At 37.7% G+C, this 17,172-nt stretch overlaps 1 protein-coding gene across 3 annotated transcripts in view; it reads right to left on the bottom strand.

Moving 5' to 3' along the window:
* The window catches only part of VWA8 (von Willebrand factor A domain containing 8), a 369,390-nt gene that overhangs the window by 162,332 nt on the left and 189,886 nt on the right, over positions 1 to 17,172 (bottom strand). For all 3 annotated transcript variants that reach the window (XM_059995512.1, XM_059995513.1, XM_059995514.1), the window contains one exon: positions 381 to 456. In XM_059995512.1, the coding sequence (XP_059851495.1) occupies positions 381 to 456 (76 nt within the window). The remainder of the gene's footprint in view (positions 1 to 380; positions 457 to 17,172) is intronic.

The following is a 17,172-nucleotide window of genomic DNA, read 5'->3' as shown; positions in this document are numbered from 1 at the left end:
TGCCTAAAACATTGGGTGAATATTTTATTAATTAAAATCATTTTTTAAAACATTCTAGAAGCATTATCTAATTTCGAAGTCTGTACATCTGAAAACAGCAAACTTCTTTCTTTTTTCAAAATTCTGGAATAGAAAAGTAATCATTAGAGGATATCAAAATCTCTCACTCTGGAGAGAGAAGAACAGAATAAGAAAACATGTTATTTTCCCAGTAATTTGCATTCAAATATCCATTCTCCTAATGACATATGAATGAGTGTTTTCCAGTTAAGACTGAAACATATTGGAACCAATGGGAGATTTCTCACCCTCAAAGGCTGAAATATAATTATCATTCAAAAAAATACATTTGAGAATATTCATATAATTGTATTACTAACCAAAGGTGAGTCTTCATACACAATAAGTCCATCTTTAACAGAAGGCTGAAGAGTAAGGGTCTGGACCGTGGTGTCCCTAAAGTTAAACCAACACATTTTATAGTGTAAGGAAATAAACTGACATTTGATCACGAATAAAATATAACACAAGAGCATTTCTTTTTTCACCCCCATCCAGCTTTCCCTAAGATGAATAAAAAAGCAAATGAAATTCCAGTCAGCAATAGTATTTTGTTGATGTCAATATAAATTACAACGGTTTGGGAATTAATCCAAGTTTACAGATTATCCAGGTTTTTTACTTCTCTTTTTTCTTCCAGTAATTTCCCTTGTGACCATTTCACTCCTCATATAACTCCCTGAAGGTGAAAAGGAGAAATTTTAAAAAATATATTTGTATTTTATATACAATATTTAGATTCGTTAAAAATAATTTTGATGGTGAGTTTGGTGATGACTGGCATGCTGGCGTGGCCAATTATAGCAGGTCTGTGAATTACACTTTCTGGCCCAATCTGCCATCACTAGGTGCAAAAGCAAGACTGTCCCACCTCACTCCAGGAACCATGGGATTTTGAACATTTCTGCTAGGATTAGGGCAATCCATTTTACTTTCTTAATTCTACCTACTACTATTTACCTGACTCTCCTTTAGATCAGGATTTTCAAAAGTACTAATAGTGAGTTATCTTGATGTTATGCACCTCCACACATGATGAGATATGAAGTTCACATCACCTATGAATATTCTTGCCAAAAATGTGTGTATATAGGCTGTTGGTTATAGGTAGGTGCAGACATTTTTTAAGGAGATCGATTTCATATCTTCACCTTCTGCATATACTCTATCTAAAAAATAAAAAATCCTACGGCCATCCTGACCATGTCGTACAGAGAATTAAATTACTTCCAAAATGTGAGTAGCATCTTTCTTTACAAGAGTTCAAACTTATCTTTTCAAACTACGCTACCACTTATTCAACGTAAAATGTGAAGTCACCACCGTGTTGTTTTGAGCACCTTCTCTGTGTAAGATACTATTTGGAATGTGAACTTCAGACCTCAGTGCCATAATATACTTCTGAGACTTCTACCCAAATGCTAAATTTTATCACAATTATTAAAATATAAAATGTGATTCTATTAAAAAAAGACCTAATAAATACTACATGACAATCACTAATAAAGCAAACTTAAGATATCACTCAAGTCATTTTTTGCCTTAGCAAAACAAATTTAATCAAAATCAGTTAATTGCATTGAAAGGCAGTTTGCGGAGGAGCGGAAAAAACCCTTTGGGGTCAGACCATACGGGATTCAAATTCTAGTTCTTGCCACTTATTAACTAGACGATTTTGAGTAAATAATAAAACCTACCCAGAAATATCACTGATAGAACGCTTGGGAAAGTATCTAGCACAATATATGGCAGATAGAAAGAGTAAAATGACATGCCAGCTTTATCTATTTGTTGTGATCATTACTGCTGCTGCTGTGACTAAAAGTTCCTTTCCTGTGTAACTTCTACTTGACCTTCAGGTTTTTAGCACAGATGATACTTCTTAGAAAGCCCCTGTGGACCCTTTTTAGACCAACTAGGTGGCTTTGCTGTATGTTCCCTTTGAGTCCTGGGTCACCCCTATTTCAGTCCTTACCACACTATATCGTAGTTGCTTATTTTTACTATCTGTCGTTCTACTCAGACTGTTAAGATTTCAGAGTGTAGACCATATCTACCTTATTCCTCATCCTGTCCCCAGCATCTAGTGGATGTCTGACTCACAGGATGAATTTAATAAATCTTTGTTGAATAAATGAATCCATGAATGAAATGAACAAAAATGTTAACAGTTAAAAGTGCAACATACAGTATATGGACTTCAAAATATATTGGATCATGGAACTCTTTTTTTTTTAACAGAGAATCTGGAACTACAGAACCCACTTTAATAAACGTTGGGTTAGACTAAGGCTGACTCTAAGGTAAGGAATCTTCCTAATTCACTTATGAGTGTATATCAGAAGGTACAGTCATGTTGAGACGTACACTTGGGATTGACTAGTCAGGGGACGGAGGGGGAGATGGTCTACATCCATCATGGATTTCAAATTGAGTTGGATTTACACTTATTACTGTAGCAGGAAACTTCTGCATCAGAGTTCTCATTTACCAGGGCTTGAGCAAGTATGTTGGCAGTACGATTATTGACATTTACAATTTCTAGACTACCTGACTTTTTTTGCACCTAGGTTGAAAGGCTTCTCCCTCTAACTTGACTAAACAGTGATTGGTTTCTTCAATTTATTCCCTGGAGGTCTGGCCTATTGCCATTCCTGACCTCTGTTCCAAGCTCCCAGCCTCATACCGGCTCTCATGGGCCTGGTGCCTGTCTGGTGATCTACTGTTTGCTATAGCCTTAGCACTACACTTTATAAAGAATTCAACATTATTCTTTTATCTTCACTAACTTTCAAATTGAAATGTATCTAAAATAAAGCCTTGAGGGATGTTAAAGGAAAGTGAAAATATATTGTGACATGTATTGGTGATTATCAACTTTAGTATGACTAAAATGTTTCTTATGCAATATAATGATATATAGTCACACATCCATTTTTTGTATCCCTGGGTCTCATAAATTTACTGTAGGATATACTTTATGCTCTAGTCTGCTAAATTTTTTTTAGGGTTTTAAACAAATAAGAACAGAGTTTAATGAATATCACTTAAATTCACTGTTAATATCCTGGCAATACAGAAGGGGGTAAGTGAGGAAGAGAAAGAGACATGTTCACACAGATTTTTTACAGCAACATAGTGAATTTCACACCTCAGCTGTCATATATTTAATGGGCAACAACATGACACCTCCCAGAACTGAAATGGAAAAAGGAACTCTTGTATCATTGTCAGTAGAAAGGAAATTCAGCCATTACCCTAATAATTAGAGTGCTTCATAGCAGATTAAGAACAGGAAATTCAAGCTGAATTCCAATTTTAAAAAGGCAAATGAAATTGTTCTATAACACTTGAATTCTGATAGCATACAATTTGCCAAATTAGATTTCTCAAAAGACTTTTGTGTTAGAAATAAAAACCATAGGTTTGAGAGAACAAGCGTAAAACAGATGATTCCCAAAAAGGACAACAAATGAGGATAAATACCAATGGGAATCATGGGTTTCAGTGGAGTAGGCTATGAGAAAGAGGAGCTTAAAGGAAAAAAGTGGCTTTGTTCTATTCTTATTATTGGTCCTTTGTCTTATATATCAAAGGATTGCAAAGGCTAGCAAAATATGTAAAATTACATTCAACTTTTAAAAAATGGATTGGCTTATATGTAAGTCCCTTATTATATAAGAGTAGAAAATAACCCACTGGGCTTCCCTGGTGGCACAGTGGTTGAGAGTCCGCCTGCCGATGCAGGGGACACGGGTTTGTGCCCCAGTCCGGGAAGATGCCACATGCCGCGGAGCGGCTGGGCCCGTGAGCCATGGCCGCTGAGCCTGTGCGTCCGGAGCCTGTGCTCTGCAACGGGAGAGGCCACAACAGTGAGAGGCCCGCATACCTCACAAAAAAAAAAAAAAAAAAAAAAAAAGAACCCACTATCTTCTGATTAGTACTTCATACAACAAGAAAAAAGCTTGCTTTTCCAAGGTATCTTACAATATTATAAACTTCAACAAAGTAAATGATCAGATGGCTATTGTCACAGTAGCATGTGAATTGACTCGTAAAGACAATATAATGATTCTTTTTCAGAAAATATTTGATTAAAATCATTGCTTTGTATTTAGGAGCATCTTGGATCAAAAGATATTTATTCTCCACACAAATAAGCAACGACCCTAAGAGAATATTTTATTTGTTACAATTTCAATTCTATTATGATTTGTTCCTCTCAATAACAGCTTTGAAACATAAACTCATAAAAGTTGAAATAGACTCAACAATTTCAACAATACTGAGGAGAAGAAAACACATCTTAGTAACATTTCCTTAGCCTACAGTTTAATAAAGGGATGTCTTTCCAGTACATAACAGTTATCAGCAATGCTTGAGGAATTAATTAGAATGTTCAGCTAATTGCTGACATTTATGTTAGCACCAATTGTTCTCACTTCTTACTCTCTTACAAACTAAAGCAGTCCATCAATTAAAGCCTGTGTCAATAAAGGGGCTACTCAAAGAAATATGGTGCTAAACTCTAGTCTTCTTTTAACTCTGTGATTTTAAAGTTTTTTTTTTAAGTTGGAGTTATTAATGTTTCAATAGTAATTTAAAATGATTCCAGATGCAATAAAAAGTAATTAGATTGAATAAAGACCAGGTTTTTATTAAACTAAGGAAAGAAAATTGGCCTCTGGAGAGCAAGCACAATCCGTTCTCGCAACGTTGCGTATAAAGGTACATTAAGCTAATATCTTCGAATTTATTGAGGAGCAAAAGATCTCAAAATAGCAATGTTTACTCTGAGGATAATATTTTAGTAAGTTGCATTTAAATTGGTTTATGGTTAGCTGTCTTTTAGAAAAACAATAATAGTTAAACACAAGGGTGACGGAAGAAAAAAGACACACAAGAGTTTTAAATAGCTAATAGAAATCTTCTCTAACTTTGTAGTTCATTAAAATAGAGATGGCTACAGTAACAGTCCACTCATTATTATAAGCCAAGCATGAGAAAGGAAAGATAGAATATGGCACTTAGGAGGCACTTAACAAATATTTGCTCAATATTTTAAAAAGTGGGATGATTATAAAAATCATCTATAAAAATAGAATTAAACGGTAATTTTCACAAATAAGATACAACCATACCATTACTTGAGAAGTGCTGTTGAAGGATATTTTCAAGTGAAGAAGTCATGGAATAAACAAGAACATCACTTCCACAAGGCTTATTTTAAAGCAAGCAATGAAATAAAGATAAGATGTATTACTAATAATTATCACTAATAAAAGAGAGAGTGGTACTTAGACACAGGGGATGCAAACAAATTTGAGAATTAATTAAATTTGAGAATAAATTAATGTTTACAAATATTCTGGGCTCTCTGAACACTCCCTTCCTACCTTGCCTATGAAAGACATATTTATTTTGCCATGTTGGGGAAGAAACTTCCCTGAGCCCTCAAACGGAAACAGTCATTAATATAAGCAGTATTGCCATACACTACAAAAAAAGGAAGACAAAAATTAACTACGATTATTGCAGTGTTAGTTGAAAACCAGCACTGGCCTAAATGTGAATCCTCCTAGTTTGGTCAATCACTTAAGTTCTTTTTTTTTTAAGATTTTCTTTTCTTTTTTTTTTTTTGATGTAGACCATTTTTAAAGTCTTCATTGAGTTTGTTACAATATTGCTTCTGTTTCATGTTTTGGTTTTTTGGCCGTGAGGCATGTGGGATCTTAGCTCCCTGACCAAGGATCGAACCCACAGCCCCTGCATTGGAAGGTGAAGTCTCAACCACTGAACTGCCAGGGAAGTCCCAATCACTTAAACTCTTGAAACCCAAGATGACTCATCTCTACAGAGGGAATCAAAATAGAACATATGAGGAAATACAGTAGAGTAAAAAGTAAGAAAGATAAAAGTGAGAGAGACATTATTATTATATGTGCTTTGAATGCTGTGAGGGAAAAGTCCTTTTAGTAAGATAAACAAAATATTTTTTCTGCCAAAGTGACTCCGGCTCTTAAAATACTTGTTTTGGAGGACAGATAGTTTATTTAGTTGTCAATCATGTCCAGATGCATAAAATGCTAACAAACCAGAAAAGGAAGGAAGACATTAGGGGGATAGTATTTATGGAAGGAATTCTACTGTGGTGCAGCACTTTGCTCTCCAGAGGTAGAATCTTCTGGGAACAGCAGGTAGAAAATAGCCACAGCAAAACAGTCATCTGATGGAAGCTAAAATTTTCAAAATAGTTTTCAAAATCTACTTACCCTCCTTACCACGTCTCCTAGCAATATAGTAATACTTATTAAAAAAGAAATTCCTCCAATATTCAAAGCCACGCTGATAATCAAATACTTTAACAAAATCTGAACATTTTATAAGTTGTCTAGTCTTTAAAAATAAATATACTAAGATAGAATATTAAACACAGGATCTTTTGTCTTTACTCTGAAAACTAGCTTTCTGGCTTGGTAAATTTTAGGGACTCAAAATGACCTAATTTCTTTGTAGGAACTTCATTTCCCCTTTACCAGACAAAAAAAGAAAAACAATATGCATGCCTCTTACTTAACTTTTCCTCTGACATTAAATAAGGCATTTTCTAAACAGTTTTTGAAAAGGAATAAAATGAGATGAAGATTAAAGTACAAAACTAAATGAGTGTACAAAGATGCACACACAGAAGAAACCAGAGTGTGAGGCGGGTGAATATTGTATCCACTGGATAAATCTTTATCAGAAAATATAGTATCGGGCTTCCCTGGTGGCGCAGTGGTTAGGAGTCCGCCTGCCGATGCAGGGGACACAGGTTCGTGCCCCGGTCCGGGAGTATCCCACATGCCTCGGAGCAGCTGGGCCCGTGAGCCATGGCCGCTGGGTCTGTGTGTCCAGAGCCTGTGCTCCGCAACGGGAGAGGCCACAGCAGTGAGAGGCCCGCGTACCGCCAAAAAAAAAAGAAAATATAGTATCTAGTAATTTATATTTTTAAATGCCTCGTTAATTGGGTAACAACATAAAAGTTTGATAGAGTGAAAAATTAAGTGAATACATTTTCATATCAGGATATACCATAATTATTCATTCAATAAATATTTACTGGACATCTATTAATGGGCACTGCTTTAGATAAGATGGATAAGTATCTGTGAAAGTAAACATTCCTTCCTTTGCTGAGCTTAAATTCGTAATATATTTAAGTAAACTTATATTACCATACTAATAATGTGCCACCTTTGACACAGCAGAAACTGGATCTTGCATGAAATTAAATATCAAAAGATATTTTACCACAGGCAATTCAAAATAAAGTTAAAATAAGTATTTTTGATCACTAAGACAAATGATAAACAGCCTTCGACTATTTTTTTTTTTTTTTTTTTTTTTTGCGGCACGCGGGCCTCTCACTCTTCTTGCCTCTCCCGTTGCGGAGCACAGGCTCCGGCCGCGCAGGCTCAGCGGCCATGGCTCACGGGCCCTGCCACTCCGCGGCATGTGGGATTTTCCGAGACCAGGGCACGAACTCGCGTCCTCTGCATCGGCAGGCGGGCTCTCAACCACTGCGCCACCAGGGAAGCCCAGCCTTCGACTATTTAAGTCAGAGAAGACCTAAGTCCACCAGCTCTCCATGAAACTGGTCAGGCATGCCTCTGATGGTTAATAACCCAAAGTACACCTCCTGTGCGATACTTACAGCTTAAAATTTACTATGTAAATTGCATTTTGTATTACCATAATAGTATTCGGCATACTATAATCCATGAATTATTTTATCCTAATTTCTGGTTGTTCATCAACTTGAAACAATTCCCAGTGCTCTGGTTTATTTATCACACTTGAACCACTTGAGTCAAATAGAAAACAGTATGTAAATAAGCATTCTATTTGGAGAACTCTTAACTTAAAGAAAATCGATGTGTAAGTTTTCTGTAATATACCTATTTTACTAAGTTTTTATGATAGGTGTTCTTAAAGGAAGACACTGCTGAATTGTAAGAAAAATAATATATATTGCTTTTAGCAACGGAAGTTAAAGAGTTCATTTCAACCCCAGCCTATTTTCCAGTGTGATTTTAATGGCAGAGGAGAAGGAACAAACACCTCTGAGGAATCAGAGGGCAGAGGACAGAGCAGTCCTCTAGCACGTTTCTTCGCTATCTCTCGTTTTTTCCTTAAAATTTGATGGAGATTTTGAATGCCATTCCATAATACACCTAGCTGTTCCAATACAAACGCGTGTAAGACATCGTTAGGAAGACAGCAACAAAGAGCTGCTGTCTAGGACACTGGGGTGAGTGGAAGACGGCTGACACTGCTCAGCCAGTTCAGTCTCTGGCCGCTTTTTCTCTTCCGGTATCGAGCACGCTCCTTGAACCCCAAATGAAATAAATGAGTGGGTATGAAATGGCAAATGCTGTTTTCACTGTGTTATGAACTGTGTCAGGATAATCACTGTGGAGAGCCTCCCACGTGAGGCTGAAGAGGCATTACGGGCAGCATTTTCTGACTGGTGCTGCTGGGCATCTCAACTACTGCACCTTTTCAAGATAGCAGCAGCTCAGGTCACCTTGGGACTTGAAAAGTTCTCCCGTCTCCCGGGCAAATCTCTTCTACTCTTTCAGGATGAAAATGAAGGTGTGGTCCATTTGTCCTGTTCTCTCACTTGAGTTTAGGTGTTATTGCTATTGATTCAAGGTTAGCCAGAGGATCTCGAAAACCTGAAAAAGAGTACTTAATACACAGATAAAACTTAAAACATAAAAGGCATGTTTATAGGCGCAAAAGGCTGGAAATAGGCTACTATCCATCAGGGCTACTCAAAAGTCAACTTCTCAGGGAGGCCTTCCCTGGTCAACCTATGAAAATTATACACCTCACTCTGCCCCCCCTCCCTGCTTTATTTTCCCCATGGCACCTACCATCTGACAGACTACGTTTTTTTTTTTTTTTTTTTTCTTTTGCGGTACGCAGGCCTCTCACTGTTGTGGCCTCTCCCGTTGCGGAGCACAGGCTCCGGACAGACTACATACTTTAATGATCTTGTTCTCTCTCACTAGCAACTAGAATATAAATATGAAGCCTGGGGTTTTTAGCTCTTTTGTTCCTGCTGCAGTCACTCATGCTAGAAAAGTGAGCAGCATCTACTAGGTGTTCAACAATGTTTGTTGAAATGGGTGCACTCCAGTCAGCTACTCCAGTCACGTACCCTAGGCTGCCCTGAGTTGCTGGTAATTCCTTAAGCACTGTGCCCAATTGTGTGCACTTTTCCTGGGAAGTTCTTTCTTCCCTTCTCCCCACTTTGCCTGACAAACTGTTAAGGCCCGTTCCTTAAAGGCTCAACTCAAATACTGCCTCCTCTTTGAAGCATTAAGTATTTCTCACGTCTATACTCCCAGTTGAACTACTGGCATTTTACACTCATGAAACATTTTAGTTGTTCAGGTAACCGCAGAACCAGCCCAAACTGGCCCTATCCTGTTTCTAACAAGTTACTGAATTACTTTTCAAAGACAGCAGAACAAAACTGCAAGTCATGCAGGCCAAGCATGCACAGAGGAGAAAATTTTGTCCTCAAGTAACACCTAGAACCAACATTTCTACCCACCCCCTCCCCCGGCCATGGAACCAAAGGACGAGGACATGACCAGAACCTGAACACGGGATCCCTTTCAGAGGCGAAGGGTCCATCGTCCAGGAAGACCCAGTGCTGAAGCCCCCTTTACCACACCTTACCACAAATGGCCACTTTCCAAAGCCCTCCAATCAGAACGTGCCCTGCCAGTGATTCTGCATACCAACCCTCCTCACCTAACTCATGAAGGTTTGACTGAACCCCAGACTGGGGAGACAGATTTGAGCCCTGGTATTGGCTTCTATGTGCATTGGGCAGAGAGCCCTTGCTCGGTAACATTTCTATGACTGTCCCCTCACTAGGCATACCATCTATAGACAAGAGGATATCATATATATATATTTTTTTAATATACCTAGAGCCTGTCATCATGCCTTGTACCTTCTATGCATGTAATAAATGTTTGCATAAAGGATGAATAAACCCGTGAGTGTATTAACACCATATTATGTATTACCAATTTGTAAAGCAGATTATTAGGTATGAAGGGTTATAAAATGAATAATCCAGAGCTCCTGCTCTCAAGAAACTCACATGACAAGAGATATATAAGATACATGTAACTCACATGAGACTCCACGCTCCCGATGCAGGGGGCATGGGTTCAATCCCTGGTCAGGGAACTAAGATCCTGCATGCCACCCGGCACGGCCAAAATAAATAAATAAATATAAAATGAAAATAACTTACATCAGAATGTGATAAGGGCTATAATAGAAATTAAAACAAAGTTCAATGTGTACACAGAGGAGAAGGCAATTAATTCTGACTGAAGAAAACAGGATCTTGATGATTAAATTTGATTTTAACTGGCAGAGATGGGTGGAAGGTGCTTCCAGATAGAGGAATAGGAAAACACGTCGAAGTTTGGAGATACGAGTGTAGTTTGGGGAAGAACCGAGCATGTCTAGAACATAGCTGCATGGAGGGGAGTAGAGCTGGATAGGTGGGGTGAGTCGGAGTGCACACTCTTCTTAAATATCGTGTGCTAAGAGTCTGACTTTCATCTCATGGGAATGGAGGACCAATCATCTATCCATTTCAGAGAGAGGATTCTCTAAATGGATGTCTCAAAGATGGATGGGAAGGAACAGACATTGCATTTATTCATTTGCTTAACAAATCTTATCAAACATCTTCCATATTCCAGAAATCATGCTGGAGGAGGCAGTTCAAAGAAATGCCCCTGCCCATAGGGAGAGAACACTGTCTAGCAGGGAAGACAGAGGTGGAAACATGTGATTGTGATAAAGAATGACGTGTATAATAGCAGAGCCTACTCTAGGTCAGTGGCTCTAAATGTACCATTAATAAAATGTTTTTAAGAAGATACATTCTAAAGTACACCAAAATAGAAACAACAACTGAGCTAAAGATGAAAAACAATACCTTAAAAACACTTTAAAATTTTATTTGTTAATAATACAAAAGAACCCCTTTTTGTTCTCATTAAAAATTAAAGAAGGATATTTTAAAAAGAATAATGTGATTAATACATTTTATTACTTGTGTGATTTAAAGGTCCAGTCCTAAATTGAGTTTATTTCAATACTTATTATAGCTGAAAAAGAGCTCACAAAGACTCGTAGCTCCAAACAGAAGTGCAATATTGACTGCAGTCCCTATAGCTCAACATGCATTTTTCAATCTCATCTATCAAAACAAAGGTTTTCGTTACAGTTAGGCTTGGGAATTTCCATCTTTCCTGATGTCAGTGTTTTTGCAAACTAATCACACAGTGTCACATTTTATATATATTTTGAACGAATAGGTTCAAAACTCATTGAAACTCTTCATTTGTAGGAAATTGTATTTTAAATTGTTTTAGTGTGCAGACATGAGACATTTTAGGAGTACTACGATCTATTTCTACTTCTGACACCAAATATGTGGGTTTTCCACACCCGACAATTCTCTAGAGACCCTAGAGTCATCTTATGAGACTCTCTTATCATTCTGGAGATTCCAAGGGTCTTAGAACTGAAGGCGAAGACCAAATATTTTAACAAAAGATACCCTTATAACACAGGAAATTACAAGCGTTTTAGAAGCTCTTGTGCTGGGAAAGGGAATGAAGACCAAACATATAATTATTATATCACAATATCACAGAGTGACATACATTATTTTCAGCCACAAAAAAACTAACTGAAAGTTATAAACATCTGATTTAAAAACACTCTCTCCAGAGAAGTTTTTTTTAAGGAGTTATTTTCTACTTTACTGCTAAAACATGACCTGTAGCTTGAAGGGTCAAATTAAATGTGTTTTTTTTTTTTTAATTTTTAAAGTATCTGTTACATAGCATCTCTCTAACAGCCATTAACACACAGACAGATCAACAAATTGTGAACTCTTGACTTGGTAAAAGACAAATGGGCAGGTTTGACAGATCTTTTAAATACTTTACAATGAGATTATAAGTGAGACTGTGTAGTATGAAAGATTTTCACAGTCAGTTCCTACCTTATTCCAAAACATTGCAATAGTTCTGGCTTTGCTTTAAAGCTCTTGTTTTTATGTGACATATCTAACTGGTGACATCCTGTAGCACTGGGTGCAAGTCTGCTTTCAATCTGTGTGGCAGTGTTTTGTTTTGAATCATCATGGAGTGAATACATTTCATGTGTGATGTCCTCTGTAACCTTATTTAAGAGTCTTGTCTCTATCCAATCAAATCAGATGCTCTATCAATAGTTATACTTACATAATTTTCTGCCGATTCCATGTCATTTGTTTATGTTTATATTATTAACGATATTTTCAACCCAGGGTTGCTTCTTCAAGAATCTTTTAAACCACTATCCATTATATGAGGGCTGGCTTAGTTAACACTGGGTAACGTAAACCACAAATCTGCTAAACTGGGCACAGTAAACTGTTATGTGTTGTCATATTGTGCAATCAGATGAATACCTGAGAGCGCCACTGTCATCTTCCCATAATACAAACTCCCGCAATTCTCTCTGGATACGTCCCATTTCCCATATGTGACAAACTGAACAAATGAGGGTGCCAGTGTCAGTCAGTATACTAAATATTGGTAATGCTTATTTCATATTTTTAAAAGCAAAGTAAATATAAATTCTAATGTCTTCCCATGTTCCAGTGGATGGTCTTGAACTTCTTGGTACATGCTCCCCACTTTAAGAAGCGCTTTGTACTAATGTTGTCACAAAGAAAGGAAACATCTGCTTGTGAAGGAAAAGGAGAAGGAAGGGTCTAAGAAATTTTCCTAGAAGAAAAGACTTTGATTTGCATTTTGAAGAAAAAGTAAGAACTTTCCAGATAGACTTGATAGAGTGGGGCATTCCAGGCTATAAAAGCTGCAAGTGGCAAGTGAGGGAGTCGTGAATAGGCACGTGATTCTTGGGAACCACAAGCTGTTCATATGGATTAAGCCCGAGTATGTGGGAGAGAAAGGCTGGAAGTAAGACTAATGACATGAAAAATGATGGGGCTCAGATTAAGGACTATGGACTTGATATTGTTGGCAATGGGCATCATTGAAGGGTCTGAGCAGGACAATAAGTGATCAACTTTACTGATGGAACAGTACGAGGCTTGGGAAAGACAGATTGAAGGCTGAGTTTTTAACCAGGAGGCTACTGTAAAAATCCAGGCAAGAGAAAATTAGGAATGGATCTATGGCCCAGAGGATGGAATTGAAAGGACTTGGTCACAATTCTAGGTTGAAGGAGAAGAAACTATTTTAATAGTCTAGGTATGGCTAGTGACTGTAGGAAAGGCAAAGAGGAAAATATTTGGGAGACCTAGAAAAATGTAGACATGATTCTGTAATAACTGGCTGTCAAGATAAAGGACAGGGAAAGGAAAAAGGTATATCGATTACAGACCAGGTGACTGGATACAGGATTCCATAAGCTCAGAGAGGAAACATCCATTCTTTCCTTTACCAATCATAAGCACTGCTTTACTGATACCCACCATGAATGAGGTATAGAAAAGGGGCTGGAGGACATTTATAAAGGAAAATTTGGTATGAAGAGATGGACATTTGGGATTTGAAATGCTCCAGAGATACCAATGTGGATATTTTAAAAAGAAAACTGCAGATTCAAAGCTAAGAAGAGAGGAAGGGGCAGGAGGTATATGGACAATACAGATTTATAGAGAAGAGATTTAATTTTAACTGGGTACCTACCACACACCAGGCACTGTCCTAGACACATGCGACATATGTCATTTAATACCTCCAACAATCCTATGATGAAATTCAGGCTCAAAGAGGTTACCCAAACTCATGCTTTTCTTTTAAAAATTTGAGGCTTCTGTTTTATTTTAGCCCAGTTTTATAATAAATGGTTTATACTTTTTGATGCAATGTATTCCTAAAAACCATGTCTTAAAACAAATGAACACTGCTGACTATGTAGCACTACTGTCATCTGATCAGCTGCCAGCAGAAACCAGTAAATATGTATTAGTAAAAGTGTTCAAATAATGCAGCAACAGAATTTAAGTCCTTGGTGGAAAAAGATATTCAATTATATACAACTTAAACCACTACCACTAAGAGTTGGTAAAAAAAAAAATCACATTCAGAATGTGGTGTGTATAACATGAAAGACACCTTTGTTAGTAGATTGCTGAGCTTATAGTGCTATCCCTACTTTATTCAGTTTCACTCAGCTGCTGCAGGCTCAGCCCTGCTCAGTTCCTGATTTCCTATTCTAACCAGGGAACGAGATACATGACTCATTGGTTTTGCTCAGAGAGGTTATAAATCTCCTATTTGGGGATGTACTGATACTAGTACAAATATCCCTAGTAACCCTTGTCCCGAAAACCCTATTCCCCCTGGGTCAGACCCTAGCTAGGCCTGGTAACTTCAGCTGTTGGCTGGAATCCTGTTTCAAACTATCACTAGTCCAAGTTCTCACAAGTCTCTAGTTACTATAATCTGTAATCTTTTATGGATCCATCGTACATAGGGTCAATTCAACCACTGAATCTGCAGAACAGACAAAGCTGCTAAAATGCTAGAACGTCTTGCTGTAAATCCCAGCACAATTATGAAGATAGTAACTACTGCCAAACTTATTCATTTCCTCCTTATCACATCACCCTATAAAACCTTTTATATCATTTCCATTATAGCATTGATATTTTCCAGTTTACTGAATTATTTGTTCATTGCATGCCTCCTTTTTACCACTAGAAGGAAAGCTTCATGGCAGCAACAACCTTGTCTATCTTGTTCATCACTGCATTTCTCAAGGCCTAGAACAGTGCTAGGGGCTGCACTCAACAGGAGGCTGAGTTTTCTGGTAGGGTATATTGTTGGTGGCTGGTAGTATATGTTGTTGGTGTCCTACCCAGATCTCCTTTGCTACCAAAGGCACCCATCCCACAGCTACTGTAGCATTGACTTCTAAAAGCTCACAGCTGCACCCCTCTCCAAAGAATTGCCTTCCATCACTGGGGAGTATCTTGTCCAGAAATGCCTGGGAAGTTAGACGTTCTCCCTGATCCCTCTCCTGACTAATGCCTCACTGACGTGGGAGCAAAGAAGCCTAGCTCTCTTACTTCCAGGTGGGATAACTGAGTAGTGCCATTCGTGCTCCAGAGCTTCCTGTGAGGAGGCTGAGGCCAGACTTCACCTAAAACCACTTCTTGGGGGTTCCCTGGCGGTCCAGTGGTTAGGACTCCGTGCTCTCACTGACAGGGGCCAGGGTTCGATCCCCGGTCAGGGAACTAAGATCCCACAAGCTGCATGGGGCGGCCAAAACTAAAAAACTAAAAAATAAATAAAACCACTTCTTTTCCACAGTCTTATCCTGATTCCTTCACTTCCCCGAAAGTTTCACCTAAAACCTCTCCTTCTAAAATCACTTATACAGATATTTCCATCTCTGGTTCTGCTTCTAGAGTACCTAACCTAGATATCTGTTGACTATTTGGGTGCATAAAGTCAAATGAAATAAAGAAGAAATTCTTAGATTTTCCAGTAGTGCTCTTAATTCTTGCACAAAACATTACAGATATATATCCATTAAGAGAAATAGATAACGGTGTTGTGAACTAAGTGATCGCATTAGGACACAAATCTACCTGCTTAATTTAAGCACCTCACCCCGTCTCCTTCAGCTCATGGTGTCACTGTTGCTGTCATCTGAAGAGTCTGGCTACAGCAATATCTGTCTCACTTATAAGAATTGGCACTTTATAAAGCTCAACAAAAAAACATTTTAGATCTTAATGAATTAAAAGACGGTTGGGAAGTATATGACACTGGCCCAAGATACTTCTTCACTCTAGCAGCTTAACTAAGGATGCTGCTGGAAGAAACCTGCAGGTGAAGCTCTCCAGAGAGAGGAGAGCAGGTTTCAGTGGTTGGAGCGCAAGGTTAAGCATGTTAAGATAATCTGATATTGAAACAATTGTAAGACTGAGTTTACTTTTTATTACAACTAAGGACTAAAAGTTTTAAAAAATTCCCCCCCGCCCCCGCCATCAGAGCATCACTGATTTTACAGTGGAAGTCAGTGTGAAATAACTATTTTCTTAACAAAAATTTGCTTTACAATTTTAAAAAACATGCATACAAATGACTGGAAGGTTATAAACTAAATTGAGAATAGTGATTGACTTGAAGAAGGGGAGATGAGATTGGAGGTGGTGGTAAAGGGGACTTTAGCTATAATTAGTGTTTCCCTTCTGCAAAAAGAAGAGTAGAATCAAATTTGAGAAAAATATTAATAGTTGTTAAATATGAGTGATAAACTTGGGTATGTGCTACATGTTTTTATTTACATTTTTTTGATTTTTGAAATTTTTCTCAAACTAAAAAAGTGTATAACACTTGAAAAGAATGTAGCTATTCTCTAGCGGCAAAGGATATAACAAAACTAAGAAAAAACACACACTGTATCAGTGGTTCTCAAGCTTATTTAGCTTGTGATTTAGGAAATAAAAATAAAAAAGAATCCCATAGAATCCTGCTTGTTTCCAGTCTTCTCTTCCAAGACAGTCTAGAGCAGCCTGCTGGCTGGGGTCTCCAGTTTCAGGGTCTGTCTGCAGCTCTGACTCACCCACCTCTATAACCTACAACAACCATTTGGTGAGTGCACCGAGAACTGAAGCCGTGTCCGCCTGGGAGGAACATCATATAAAAGATCACAGGAATTGATTTGGTTTACAATTTTATGAATTACCTGGGTGACAGAACAGAAAACAGAGCTGTTAAGTACACTGATGATACACCTCAGGAGAGGTGCATTAAGACACAAAAGAAGTTTAATAATCTGGAGAAGTAGTCAAGAAAACAGAAAATGAAATTTAATAAGGATATTATTATTGGAAAAAAAAGGGAATATGGAATAACTGGCCAAAGGAAAGGCTTTGGGATCAAGCTGGGCAAGGATTAGAAATATGAAGCAAGAATTTAAAAAATCAAGCTATTATATGTAGATTGAAGTATTAAATCTAAGAATTGGTTGACCAACAAACTTAAC

Source organism: Delphinus delphis, chromosome 18, assembly GCF_949987515.2.
Source record: "Delphinus delphis chromosome 18, mDelDel1.2, whole genome shotgun sequence".
Classification (NCBI taxonomy): Eukaryota; Metazoa; Chordata; class Mammalia; order Artiodactyla; family Delphinidae; genus Delphinus; species Delphinus delphis.
Note: the sequence above shows the minus strand (reverse complement) of the source record. Positions and strands in the feature narration are given on the sequence as shown.